The 15,210-nt window shown below is 50.3% G+C and overlaps 1 protein-coding gene across 1 annotated transcript; it reads left to right on the top strand.

Moving 5' to 3' along the window:
- The first annotated feature begins 257 nt into the window (after nt 1-257).
- LOC144725119 (growth/differentiation factor 6-A-like) lies at nt 258-11,056 on the top strand. The gene is made up of 3 exons (XM_078604589.1): nt 258-448; nt 551-996; nt 9,162-11,056. Exons 1-3 carry the CDS (start codon nt 258-260, stop codon nt 10,382-10,384), a joined length of 1,860 nt encoding a protein of 619 aa, XP_078460715.1. The 3' UTR covers nt 10,385-11,056.
- The last annotated feature ends 4,154 nt before the right edge of the window (nt 11,057-15,210 follow it).

Below are 15,210 nucleotides of genomic sequence, written 5' to 3'. Positions count from 1 at the left end.
TGCGACCGGCCCAGCACGTGGCTTCATCTATTCGCGGAATCTCTTGTAGATTATAACAACGGCAAACGACGAACGACATCGTCGGCGAAGGGGGAGTGGATGATGTCGCGTTGTTTGACGAGCCAATTGACGGGACTCGCGCAATGAGCGGCGAGTGAGTGGGATGTGACCGTGAACGCGCTGAATGAATGAACGAATCAGTGGCCGTTGGTAAGTGAGCAGCGGATGACTGAATGAATGAGTAGAAGCATTCCACCATGCGTGCGCACTCGCCGCCCCTGATGATGCTGCTGTTGCTGATGCCCTGGGGGTGGTGGCTTCACGCGGGACACGCGGCCGTCACGAGGGGACACGGGACGGCTCGCATCGGGGCGGAGACGTGGGACGGGCCCCACGGCAGAGAGGACGAATCTCGCTCGGGAGACGACGGCGCCAAGGCACGAGACGGGTCACGCGCGGGCACCACAGAGACCCGCGGTGATGGTGCTGCTGGTGCTGCTGCTGGTGGTGGTGCTGGTGGTGCTGGTGCTGGTGGTGGTGGCTCTCTCAGCGGAGACGACGTCGCCGTGGAGACGCACGGTGGCTCACGCGGAGCGGACGTCTCGCACAGAGGGGACGACCCGGAGGCATGGGCTGCTGTCTCGCGCCGAGGGGACAGCATCGAGGGTGGGGATGAGTCTCGCCCGGACACCGCACGGACGCGCGGTGTCTCACGCGGAGAAGACAGTCTTGGCACACGGGACGGCGCGCACGCGCGACGCGTACGGGGGGGCATGGCAGGGCACGTCCCGTACAGGGGGCACCTCCCTCTCGACAGAGCCCACGGCGCGCACAAGGGCCACGGAAACGCCACATCGCCCGTGGTGGTGCTGCCGGAGTACATGGTGTCTCTGTACCGCACTCTGTCCGTGGCCGAGAACCTAGGACTCAACGGGAGCCTCTCTCGCAAGGGCACGGACGCGAACACGGTGACCGGATTCGTGGACAAGGGACACGGTGAGGGGGAGACATCGTCACCGTCATCATCATCATCGTCACGATCATCAGCGTCGTCATCCTCATCGTCACGATCATCAGCATAGCCGCCATCATCTTCATCATCACGATCATCAGCATACTCATCGTCACCGTCATCATCATTACCTACTCTTAGGTTTTTTTCGGTAAAGTCACGTAGGTAAAAAATAAATAATAAAAGATAAATAATACAAATTATAGAAGATGGTGATGATGCTTTAACCTACGTGACTTTACCGAAAAAACCAAGAGTATGAATCCTTGCAGTCACGAAAGCTTCACATCTAGAATCATCATTACCATCATCATCATCCTCATCATCACGATCATCAGCATCGTCGTCACCATCATCCTCATCATCGTCACCATTATCGTCATCCTCACCACCAGTCATCATCACTATAATCATCGTCATCACTATAACTTTCATAAGCATCATCACCATCATGGTGCTCATCATCACCATCATGGTGCTCATCATCACCACCTCCATCATCATCACACTCACCTGTATGTCTCTCTCTGTAGGGTATGATGTGTGAGGCGTGTGTGTTGGCTATGTGTGTACTGCATAGGCGATGCGTGTGTGCATGCTATATGTGTGTGTTAGTTATGCTTGTGTGTAATCTGTGTGTGTGTAGGCTGTGTGTGTAGGCTGTGTGTGTGTAGGCTGTGTGTGTGTAAGCTGTGTGTGTGTGTAGGCTGTGTGTGTGTAGGCTGTGTGTGTAGGGTGTGTGTAGGCTGTGTGTGTGTAAGCTGTGTGTGTGTAGGCTGTGTGTGTGTGTAGGCTGTGTGTGTGTGTAGGCTGTGTGTGTATGCTGTGTGTGTGTGTAGGTTGTGTGTGTGCATAGGCTGTGTGTGTAGGCTGTGTGTGTGTAGGCTGTGTGTGTGTGTAGGCTGTGTGTGTGTTGGCTGTGTGTGTGTGTAGGCTGTGTGTGTGTGTAGGCTGTGTGTAGGCTGTGTGTGTGTAGGCTGTGTGTGTAGGCTGTGTGTGTGTAAGCTGTGTGTGTAGGCTGTTTGTGTGTGTAAGCTGTGTGTGTGTGTAGGCTGTATGTGTGTAGGCTGTGTGTGTGTGTAGGCTGTGTGTGTAGGCTGTGTGTGCGTGACTGTGTGTGTGTGTAGGCTGTGTGTGTGTGTAGGCTGTGTGTGTGTGTGTAGGCTGTGTGTGTGTGACTGTGTGTGTGTGTAGGCTGTGTGTGTGTGTTGGCTGTGTGTGTGTGTGTAGGCTGTGTGTGTGTGTAGGCTGTGTGTGTGTGTAAGCTGTGTGTGTAGGCTGTGTGTGTGTGTAAGCTGTGTGTGTGTGTAGGCTGTGTGTGTGTGTGGGCTGTGTGTGTGTAGGCTGTGTGTGTAGGCTGTGTGTGTAGGCTGTGTGTGTGTAGGCTGTGTGTGTGTGTAGGCTGTGTGTGTGTGTAAGCTGTGTGTGTGTAGGCTGTGTGTGTGTGTAAGCTGTGTGTGTGTAGGCTGTGTGTGTGTGTAGGCTGTGTGTGTGTAGGCTGTATGTGTGTAGGCTGTGTGTGTAGGCTGTGTGTGTGTAGGCTGTGTGTAGGCTGTGTGTGTGTGTAGGCTGTGTGTGTGTGTGTGTAGGCTGTGTAAACTGTGACTGGCAAGCAACACGATGAGGGAATCGCCAATACAGCCATCACGACCATCTCCATCCCACACACGCGTGTGGGATGGAGATGGCCACCCACCCCCTCGTGTGCCGTGCCGACCTTCACAGGTGCTCCCCGCTAACAGCACTTGCCCCAACAGTCTGTTAAGGCTACGCGGGGGATCTTTGTTTGTGTGTGTGTGCGTCTGGAGAGCGGTAGTGTAGTGATCAGGGCACTGCATCCTCTGCATGCACTTGCTCATTCAAAGGCGAGGCCTTCATTGTGGAATTCCTTTCTACCACAGACGTTCCATCTGCCTCAGTCGACTCTAACCATCAACGTCTAATCCTGTTTAGGCTTTCCAAAGCGATGTAAAACTAGTACATTTAACACGAGAAAAAAAAAAATTGCGTAAGATTCATCATTGATTGGTTTGCGTGAGATGGCGTGAGTAAAACGTGTGTCGCATAGCCTCCTCCACCCGACAAGGCCAGTTCATAAAGTTGCCACGTGATGAACAAACGTGGCCGACTGATGAAACTAAACACATCTTTTAAAAATCATTTTATCAGGCAAGGCATACTGAGCGATGTAGTTTGTTTTTCAGAAGCGACCTGGCCACAAATGGCTCGACGAAGTGGCTCATCACGTGGACATATATATGTCCAGCGCAATACTGTGAACGCGTGTTTGCTAAATGTGGAGATAAAAACTGGAGGACCCGGAGAAAAATGCTCACGACCACGGGGAGAGAGAGACACGCAAACTACAAATATACATCAGCAGGCGCCAGGGTTTGGATCGAACCCACGACCTCCTGCACACCAGGCGAGGTAGTTAACATCTCCTAGCCACCGTGATGATGATGAGAGAGAGACACGCAAACTCCAAATATACAGCAGCAGGCGCTAAGGTCTGGATCGAACCCACGACCTCCTGCACACCAGGCGAGGTAGTCAACATCTCCTGGCCACCGTGGCGCTTAAGTAACACCGCCGGTAGCGTCGTTGTTGCTGATGTTGGAGATGGATCCAGGCTCAACATTTAACAATCGCGACGCTTCAGAGACAGATGCCCGGCAATTTCACAAGAGGGAGACCCATGACGGTGCGAGAACGCAGCAGCGATAACAAACACAAAACAACCCCTCCCCCTCCTATTAGCACGGTTGGCTAGTACGGTGCGAAAGAAGTTCAACATACATTATGCAATAACGTCTGACACACGTGGATGTTTTTTTTTACTAACAGCCTTTATTCGGACACAACGCCATTCCTAGGCCCGGACTCGGGATATCGACACGCGAACTCTGTGTGTCTCCTCTGTAAGCGTCCCCTTCCCTTGCGCTGTCCCCTTTTATATCCCTCGAGCCCCCCTTTCTGGAAGGTTCGCTCACCCCACAATTCCTCTCGGCCAATCACCTTCCTCTTCCTCCTCCTCTTCCTCCAGTGGTAATAAAATAAAATTCTCACGACGTTTCGGCCACAACGCAAGCAGCCGTTCGCAGGTGAAGACCTGTTCATTCAGACGCTGTCTTTCCGACAGACCTGTTCTTCACCTGAGGACGGCTGCTTGCGTTGTGGCCGAAACGTCGTGAGAATTGTATTTTATTATGTTTAATTTTTATTATTTTATTTTTTCCCTTCTACGTGACTTTACCGAAAGAACCAAGAAGATGTGGCCACTACTTGAGCACATTGGCACAAGACAGAGAGGAAAGTGGAAACTACAAATGACGAAATGTGTCAGTGGACACTTACTGCGGGTTACCTGCTCGTGGATCGTGATGATGATGATGAATGGCGCATCGATTATCAAGCGATTAATACCGATTCCTAATTCTCAAAATGCACGCACAGGACGATAGGTCACACGTGTTATGGGGATCGATCCGTTGAAAGTTTGGGTGAATTATTACGCCCACGATATGCTGTTACATTTAGGCCAACGGAGTGCACAGCAAAGCTGCACAGATGTGATATACAACCGAAGATGGTAAAAAAAAACTTGACACAAATTTGACCAAAAATTGACTATAAAAAGAGGGAAAATAGATAAAACAATATACAAAAAATGGACAAAAAAGACAAAACATTTACAAAAAAAACATAAATTAGACAAAAAAAACGAAATTGTTTGAGAAAAAAAAACATAAAATAGACAAAACATTTACAAAAAAGAGACAATTCTTTTTTTACAAAAAGTATCTTAAATAAATAGACGAAGTTTATTGTCAAAAAATTTACGAAACATTTGGAGAGAAAAAAGACAAAAGATAAGAAATAGACAAAAAAAAATAAAAAATAAACATTGTATTTTTTTTACAAAAATGTGACAAATTTTTTTTTTTTACTAAAAAATTGACGAAATTTTTTACGAAAAAATTACAACCCCCGCCCCCCCCACCGAAATGTACGAATTGTTAAACGAAATGGCAGTGGCGAACCGCGACAATTCACTCAGTCACCGGCAGGCGATTGGAATCGCCGCGCCGATGTGGGCAAATAAATAACAGTTTGATTTTTAAAGAAAATAACTGCGTGGAATGTGATCTCAGTGGGGTGATAACCAGACTCAGGTGACTGCCAACAAACACGGTACTATAAACACATTTGTTTTTATAAGTAAGCTTTCAACACCGATGTTGTGATTCACAATGGCTTTATTTCGTGTGAGTTTTCATCGTGTAGTGTATAATGACATTCATTTGTGTTACTGTAAACCCTCCTCCACCCGACAACCAATCAAATCAAGTTGTCACATCACGGGGCAAATATCAGAACCGGAATATTTATTTATACTGGAGAAATCCGATGAGCTACAAAGCTCTTTAATTGCTCACAAATACCCAGTGTCTTTGACCGCGTCCCCACAAGCGGCTACATTTAGAACATCACGGTTAATCATACACAAGAGTTGTTCAATGGGTTTCTATTTGACGTCATTGTTTATACACTGGGACGTTCGCGGCACGTGAAAACTCGGTCACAATCAAACACAGACGGCTGCTTTGCCCCACACACATACAACGGCAAAAATCCCCCGTATAGCCTTAACAGACTGTTGGGGCAAGTGCTGTTAGCGAGTAGCACCTATGAAGGCCGGCACGGTACACAACTGGACGGATGGCCAGCAGCACCACGCCCGACCGCCTTTGTCTCCCTAGTGACGACGTTTACACACCGCACCAGGTACTAATTTGAGGCTGAGTAGACATAGGGGAGGCCCATGACCGGTTTAGATATTCGTAACTGGTGTTGGCCGTGAACGGGAATTGAACTCGGGTTGCCAGGTTCGTAGCGCAGTGCGCTAGCATTGCTACCCTACCGCTCCCCACACATACAAACACGCACGCACGCAACCCATTTTGATCTGAGCGCATTATTTTCTCACGAAAAAATGTCCCCACTGGACACGATGACCGGTTCCTGATTTTTTTTTTGGGAAGCGGTAAATCGCTTCTCGAAAACGGTTACCGGTTTGACCGGTCATTGCTTAACGACCCTGGCAAACACACACAGTCCACTATCATCAGGCTTTTGTAACTTTATGAAGTTTCACGGCACCCAAATAATGGACTATCTTCCCTTTGTCTAAACGTGAAGTCTTTCCTGATGGGTGTTAACATTGAAGACTGCAATATTTATACACAGTATATATGTGCACTACATTGATGGTGGAGTGGTGGCACACAGTGGTTAGCCCACTGCGATATGGACCGAGCACGTCTGACATCAGTGGCGAATGATATCTGTATCTGCCCACCTCCTTCCTCCCGCCGCCCACCTATGCCAATGCATTAAACAAACACTGACCTAGCGCGGTGAAGTATGGTCAAACAACATTCATGGACCATCGTGACGTGGGTTCAAAGGCCATTCATCCAGTAGTGGGATCTACATCAAATGGAGAATCGGTGTCATTCGCATGGGCACTGAATTTCGGCGCCTCTTAACTCCATCAGCTATTAAATGCTCTGGGTCAACTTTTCTCAACCAAATCCTTTAATTAAACCAGATCTGAGCCCGCTGAGACCCACTGTGTGTCTCTCTCACGAAGCATGCCTTGCCGTATCTTAGCCACACTGTTGAACCGTGGTCTTTGCGCTTAATAAGTTAACAGCCCGTTGATAATCTCAAGTTGGACTCTATCGGTTACTGGAGTCTGTGTCCACCCCTAAACCGCATTCACTGCACAAACCGTGACGGCAGCAGCCAGCAGCAGATGCGGATGTTCCCTGATTGTGCACAAATTGAAAATTACAAAACTCTGCAGTAGTAGTGGTGCGACCGCGCTCATCCAGAACAGACGCCGCGCAGCGTGTGACGACGACGCAACGCCCCGAACCGCAAATGCGAAGGTGACATCGCAGCGACGACGACGATGATGACGATGATGATGACGATGATGACGATGATGATGACGATGATGCACCACTCCGCTGCCTCCTGACGCGGTTCTCAGGGCTTGGCTACCTGAATGTGAAATTGTAGTCGTTGTCATCGTCGTCATCATCAGCCGTGGTCAACCCACTGCTGGATGAATACCTTCCCCAAGCCACCGTAGCCACAGCGACCGCTCACGATTCTGCGATTATGCAATAATCCCCCCAGCACCTGCACGCAAAGTGATTTAATCGTTCCATCCACCGGGTGGATGTACTTCGGAGGCGTTCCATTTCTTTGACTGCCACTCCGTTATTAATCTCGGCCATCGTGCCTTCTCGAGCCGGATGACGTCGCTATTATCCCGCTTTACGTTCTCGAATCCACGTGCTCCTCTTCCTGTCTCACACACAACGAAATCATCATCATCACCGATTCATACATCCAACACAAATGCAGGAACCCTCCTGAAAACGAATTGAGGCGAAGGAATTGAGGGTTCTGCTGTTGGGCTCTTTACTTTAAAATGTTTAATCCAACTATTGATTAGTGTTTTATTATTATTATTATTCAAGTGGGAGGAAGCCGGAGCACCCGCACAAAACCCCACACGCACGACGACGGGAGGAGGGGGGTGGTTAGCAACACTCCGTCTCCGTACCGATGGAAACGGATGGCGATCAGTCCACTTGCTGTAATGCCTCGTCGACGCCCCACGGGGAAGGAAGTTGCGCAACATCTGTGTGTGTGCGGTGATCCACCGACCATCGCTGTTGCCTCCACAGCGCTGGGTTACAAGCAGCCACGTGCAGCAGCGTAGCCACACGTGCCCGGCTTGAGAAGGAGCCCTTCTGAAAGCAGTGGCGGGAGCGAGAAATTGCAGGGGCTGCGACTTTACCTTCACATTTACCTCCGAGAGTGCGATCGCCGTTCCGCAATGCGTTTTGGTCTCCGTGTGGCTGTACACTGCTGCCAGGCTGTGTGTGTGTAGTGGGGAGCGGTGGCGCAGCAGTTAGCGCACTGCGCTGTGAACCCAAATTAGATTTCCGCTCACGGCCGCCGACACCAGTGACGAATTATCTAAACCGGTCCTGGGCCTCCCCTAGGTCGACTCAGCCTCAAATGAATACCTGGTGCGCTGCGTACACATCGCCACTGGGGTGACAAAGGCGGCCGGCCGTGGTGCTGGCCACCCACCCCCTCGTGTATTGTGGCGAAACTTCAAATGTGCTCGCTAACAGCACTTGTCCCACTAGCTATACGGGGGATCTTTGTCTTTTTTGTATTTAGTACTTTTTTTTTACGAACAGTACTTTATTAAAATTGCAATGTTCGCATATATACCCCGATCGTTTCTAGATATGTGCCATGAAGACGGGCCATAGCCCGAACCGTCTCTCATTATATATGTGTGTGTGTATGTTGTTGTAAGGGAGTGTGTTTGTCGAAAGCGCTGTGCCTCTGGATGTGGCTGATCGTGTGCACGGCGATGAGCGGTGACGACTGCGTGTGTGATGCTGTGTTGTGTCACTCTCTCAAAACACGCACACGCGCACACGTGTACACACACCCTAACCCTTACACACACACCTACACACACACACATGCCCTCACACACCCTGACGTACACCCTCACATACACACCCACACACACAACCACACACACCCCAATCACCATACTTCATCACGCGCACACAACCTGACACACACCCTCACACGCACCCCGACACACACACACAAAAAGATCCCCCGTATAGTCTTAACAGACTATAGGGGCAAGTGCTGTTAGCGAGCACCTATGAAGGCCGCAACGGTACACGAGGGGGTGGCTTGGCCAGCAACCACGCCTGACCGCCTTTGTCTCCCTAGTGACGATGTTTACACACCGCACCAGGTACTCATTTGAGTCTGAGTCGACCTAGGGGAGGCCCAGAACCGGTTCAGATAATCGTCACTGGTGTTGGCCGTGAGCGGGAATCGAGCCCGGGTCGCCGGCTTCGTAGCGCAGCGCGCTAACCACTACGCTACCGCTTCCCACGCACACACACACAAAAAGATCACCCGTATAGTCTTAACAGACTGTAGGGGCAAGCGCTGTTAGCGAGCACCTATGGTTCATAGCGCAGCGCAGCGCTAACCACTGCACCACCGCTCCCCCACCGCCCAGGCGCGCTGTCCCCCGCTCTCACGCAGCGCTACGTCTTCGACGTGTCGGCGCTGTCTGCTCACGACTCCCTGGTGGACGTGGAGCTCCGTCTCCTGCGGCGGCCCCCGGAGGCTTCCCGCCGCGACCTCTCCCGCGGGGGCCTCTACCACGTGAGCGTGTGGGGGTGCGGGGCCGACCCCGCGTCACCGTACCGCGGCGACGGCGGCGGGGGAGGAGGCGCCCCCCTCGACTCGCGCACCATCGACGTCCTCGACTGGCAGTATCCGCGCTGGGAGGTGTTCGACGTGAGGAGGTCGCTGCTGATGGGCCAGGGAGGGTTTGGTGGTGGTGGTGGTGGTGCTGGTGGTGGTGCTGGTGGTGCTGGCGGTGGTGCACATCGATCCGCGACTGAGCTGTGCTTGGAGCTCGAGGCGGTGTCGGACCGATCCTCGGCTCGCGTGGACGTGGCCGAGTTGGGCTTTTCTCGGCAGGGACGCGACGCGGAGCGCAGCGCGCTGCTCGTGGTGTTCAGCCGCGGGCTGCGGCGCACGGACAACCTCTTCAGCAAGATCCGCGAGAAGATCAAGCCGTCCAGGAGGCAGCAGCAGCAGCACAACAACAATCGCCAGAAGGACCACCACCACCATCACCATCAGCAACAGCATCAACAACATCAGCATCAGCAGCAGCAGCACAGCAACAATCGTCAGCAGCATCTCCGTCACCACCCTCACCACCACCACCACCGCCAGCACGCCACGGACGAGGCGAATGCTCGCGCTCGCCGCGGCAGGAGGATGACCGTCCCCGGTCGCGGTGGTGGTGGTGGCGGTGGTGGTGGCGCGTCTCCCAAGGGCGGCGGCGCTTCCCAGGCCTCGCCCGGCGGGGTCCCAGCGCGTCGCTCCTCTTCCTCGTCCTCCTCGTCTCGCTCGCGCTGCGGCCGCAGGCAGCTGCGGGTGAACTTCAAGGAGTTGGGCTGGGACGACTGGATCATCGCGCCGCTCGACTACGACGCGTACCTGTGCGAGGGCGTGTGCGACTTCCCGCTGCGCTCGCACCTCGAGCCCACCAACCACGCCATCATCCAGACGCTGCTCAACTCGCTCGAGCCCGACGCCACGCCGCCCAGTTGCTGCGTGCCCACCAAGCTGAGTCCCATCAGCATTCTGTACATCGACGCGGGCAACAACGTCGTGTACAAGCAGTACGAGGGCATGGTGGTGGAGGCGTGCGGCTGCAGGTAGCCCGGTTGGAGCCGAGCGTGGTGTGGGACCTGATGCGTCAAAAGCCAAAATTTATCCGGAGGAGCCGTGAACTTCATGAGAAGGAGGAGGCGCTGGCGATTCGGTGCTGCCTCATTGTTTTCCGAGGTTGCCAATCCCCGCGTCGAACATTTTTGAGAGGACCGCTTTGCTTATCGTGCTTCGGTTGGGCACTCCAATTCGCCCTGACCGCACCGAACCAAGGTGGTGTTGCCACCTCTCCTGGTTTTTATATTTTTTGGAGCGTCTTTTCTCTCTCTCTCTCTCCCTCCGTGATGGAGCAGCTTCTCGCCCTGCGGAACTCCGAAGAGTCGTTGGCCGGGACACGAAAAGCCTCGGTTTATATCCGTTGCGTAATAATGCACCCAGGGATTAATTTCTCATCGAATATTTTAGGGGGATCGACAGTCCCCACCACCCTCTCCCCCCTCCCGGCTATGAACTCCGCGCCCGCCGGAACAGCAGAGTGTGATGGGGCTGGGCGTATTTTCTGGAGCCCGGCTGTGGATTAATTGAAGCCACCACTCGTGTAGCTATCCCTGCATGCGGTACTGTGGGACCTTTTGCTTTTGTTGTTGTTGAACCTCGGCAGTGGCAATCCTAGCGCCACGTGGGGTGGTAGAGGAGGCACCAGGAGAGGAAACCTGCAACGGTGATGGATTGATACTCTTAGTTCTTTCGGTAAAGTCACGTAGGTAAAAAATGAAATTAAAATTAATAAAAATAAAAAACAAAGAAATACAAATTATTGTTTTTGTTTTTTTATTTTTATAAATTTTAATTTCATTTTTTACCTACGTGACTTTACCGAAAGAACTAAGAGTATGAATCCTTGCAGTCACGAAAGCTTCAAATCTAGGTGATGGATTGGTTCGTAACTTTGGTGGGGGGTAGGGGGGTCAAGGTGTGACTGCTGGAAGAAGGTATCCCCGTGCCGCGTTGGTTCACGGGGGTTGTTTGACCATACTTCACCATTCTGGTCGGGTTGCTGGGTTCGTAGCACCACCGCGATCGCTATTGCTGCGTGCGAGTGTCTGTGTCTTCCACCCGGATGGCCTCACCTCCAGACAGACGACTCGAGAGGTGGCTGTGGTGTTTCTATGACTGTCTGTCTCCTTCATCATCATCATCATCATCAGTCGTCTGTCAAGGTCAATCCACCGCTGGATGAAGGACACCCCAAGCCGCTGACGTCACCGCACACGCAATCCCGACACGTAACGTTCGCTCTTCTTCGCGGTTCGAATCATGTCGTCGTTGTCGTCGTTATTATTATTACCCTGCAGGGTGCCGCTCTCTCTAAATCCACACCGCTCCTTGCCCCTGTCCCCCAATACAATTCCTGTATCCGTCACGACTCACAAAGCACGGCGCGTGGATAATGCCAGGTGCTATACAAGCGTGGGGGTGGTGGTTATAGGAGATGGCAGTACAGCAAGTAGTTTTGTAAGGCCATCTGTTGCAGACTGTTTGAGTAGTATTGCTTCTTATCCGCAACGAGCTTTCTCCGGGCACTGCGGATTCATTTCATTTGATAGCAAACCACTCCTGACTTTAATAGGCAATGGTTCAACAGTCATGTGCATACAGCAGGACCCTCGTGAAGACAGCCTCAATGCTCAGTGAGACTTTCCTGGATATATAAAATGGCATTATTGTACGCACGTATGTGTGTGGAACTTCTTTCGCACCGTACGTAGCCAATCGTGCTAATCGAAGGTGCCATTATTATTATTATTCGACAGAGGAAATTATGTTTTGTGTTGTACTTTTCAAAAAAGCTGAAAATCAAAGCGTTGTAACAGTCAATACGAATGGCACTAAACGTCCATTTAACAGCCCTGACAAGGGTTAACCTCTGCGAATGTGAACTATGTCAACCACAAAGTAGTACTCATTTTATATACCGTGGGTTCACTCAGCCCTTGAGGTTATTGTGTTCTTAAATAACGCCATATGCCACGAACATACATAACACTGGGGCACGTGCTGTTAGCGAGCACCGATTAAGTGCTGCAAATGGCATACAAGGTGGGTGTCGTGTTACCAGAATCCTGCTCAGCTGTATCTGATGTTTACATATACCACATTAATTTAAGGCCGAGTCGGCCTAGGCGAGGCTCAGGATCGGTTTAGATATCACTCTCAGCTGATGTTAGCCGGCGGACAGGAGTCAAGCTCAGGTTGCGGTGTGATTAGTGCGGTGTACCTACCACTTGAATTGAAGCAATTACATTGATCAGATTTGGAGAATTGTAAAACGGAGTGAAACACCGCTCCCTCCTTCTCATCTTTGTCTTTGTTTGTGTACACAATCCATCGGCCACACACGTGGACCTTATGGGAGTTGCATCCTATCAGCGGGCATCGGTTAACTGCAAGCAAACTCTGAACCGGTTTCGACTGCCTCACTAGCAGAGTCAAGGATCATTTCTATTACACTGGTCAACAAAAAAAAAAATTCTGGCCTGGACTTTTGCAGCTGTTTTAGACTAATTTCAGGGTGCTGATTCCAAATCTGATCTCAGATTTGCTCTATCACATCATTTTTATGCTATCGGCATACCCCATTTTAATTGATTTTACCCTAAATTAACTCTGTCACTTATGATTGCAAGTTGTTGCGAGTCAGTGACTGCTTCAGTGTTAAATAATAGTGCTGTATTTTTAGGATAGTGTGTTTATAATAACATTTTATGTAGATATCCACATTTATTTAATATTTTTCTTCTGTAGTTTTTAATGAAAATGCAATATTTGATATCTCAAAAACCTGATGTGATAGACAAAAACTGATGCCAGATTTGGAATCAGCACCCCAAAATTACATTAAAACCGTTGGAATACCTTATGCCAGAAAAAGTGTGTTGACCAGTGCTTATAGTTCTTGTCGTCGTTGTAACGTGTTGACCCTTTATCTACTGGACACCCCCGCCCCTACTTGGGCGCCACGGTGGCGAAATGTTAACTCCCTCGCCTGGTATGCAGGAGGTCGTGGGTTCGACCCCTAGCCTGACGCTTGTATATGTGGAGTTTGCACGTTCTTCCCCGTGGTCGTGTGGATTTTTTTTTTCTCCGGGGCCTCCGGTGTCTCCTTCCACGTCTAGAAACACGCGTTTAGAATATTTGGCTGCTATAAATGTCCACACAATCAGCCACTTCGTTGAGTTATCTTTTGCGATACCAGTTCGCTTCTCAAAAAACAGCTTTTAGGCTCAGTGGACCTTTCCTGGTAGAATATCTTTTTTAAAATAGTTAATATTTGTAAAAAAATAAAGCTTCATAGCTCATCCGATTCCTCCAGCCGAAATAAAGATTCCGATAAAAGATATGGAAGGGTGACATTGTACGAGAGGATGAGTAAGGAGACGGAGGAGGCTAAACAAGGAGGTGGGGGCTAAGGAGGAGGAGGTAGAGGTGGGGGATGCGGGAATAGACGAGGAAGAGACAGGGGGTGTGTGTGTGTGGGGGATAAGGCGAGGCACTAATGATAGCTCGAATGCCCGTCTAGCAACGCGTGGCATGTTAAACACACACTCGCGCGTCTGTACGAGAACAGAGAGGAACAAGCGAGAGAGAGAGAGAGCGAGCGGAGCATGCCGACGTGAACTTAAGGGACCGGCGCGTGAGTCTGGTCTGTGTAGTGAGAATTTTTTTCTTTGAGAGCGAGCGAGCGAGAGAGACGGAGAAACACACACAGAGAGAGAGAGAGACGGGGAGAGACAGACAGAGAGACAGAGAGAACGAGCAGAAAAAGCGACCAGGAAGAATTTTTCAAAAGGCAAATGTAAATACATACCTCGACAAGGGATACGGAGCGAGAGAAATTACAGGGTTCGCGCGTCTTAATAGGGGAGTCAGACGGCGGAGGGAGACAAAGGTGGCTTTGGTGTTGGGTGTTGAATGAGGCCCGAGACGAGGGTCGAGGAAGCGTCTGGGGGGGGTGGGTGAATGACTTCGGAGTTTGGTGGACTCAGCCGGCAGCCACGTCACCTTTTGTAGCAACAACACAAAAATGTTGGGATGTTAACTTTAAGAAGATGTAGGATGTCTGGAGCCCAACCTCCACCCACCCCTCCCCCCCTGAGCCTGTCCCTACAGACAAGCTGCGTAACGTCTACAGGCAGACCGCTTGAACCACACCGTACACCATACCTCCCTCCCCTCTCCGTTTGGGTGATTGTTAATTTTCTTCTTGGTTCTTTCGGTAAAGTCACGTAGAAGGGAAGTAATAAAATAATAAAAATTAAACATAATAAAATAATTATTTTATAATAAAATAATAAAAAGAAAACATAATAAAATAATTATTTTTATTATTATTATTATTATTTTATTATTTCCCTTCTACGTGACTTTACCGAAAGAACCAAGAAGATGAATCCTTGCAGTCACGAAAGCTTTAAATCGTGATTGTTAATTGTTACGTGATTAAATATGTAACAAAGACGCAGCTCTTAACAGTGTTTGAAAAAAAATCCAACAACATATATATGGATTTCGGAGTATTAATAAGTAAACAGACATTTATTTTCATGTCACCACACTTATGTATATTACAAAAAACGAATAAACGGTACATAATAGAGTTTTGTTTTTGGGATAGGCCGACGCAAATTGCGTGGCCACGTTTGTGCCGTTATTATACTCTCACCACCCGACCCGACGCAGCCACACAAATTGAAATCGTCACCGCGTGTCAAGATGTTCCACGACGCACAGTTGGCCAGATCGACACGTGGCCTCATAACTCTTACCCCACCCCCCCCACGCCCCCCTCCCGAAAAAAAATCAATAATCAATCAGAA

Source organism: Lampetra planeri, chromosome 22, assembly GCF_965212315.1.
Source record: "Lampetra planeri chromosome 22, kcLamPlan1.2.h2, whole genome shotgun sequence".
Lineage (NCBI taxonomy): Eukaryota > Metazoa > Chordata > Hyperoartia > Petromyzontiformes > Petromyzontidae > Lampetra > Lampetra planeri.
Note: the sequence above shows the minus strand (reverse complement) of the source record. Positions and strands in the feature narration are given on the sequence as shown.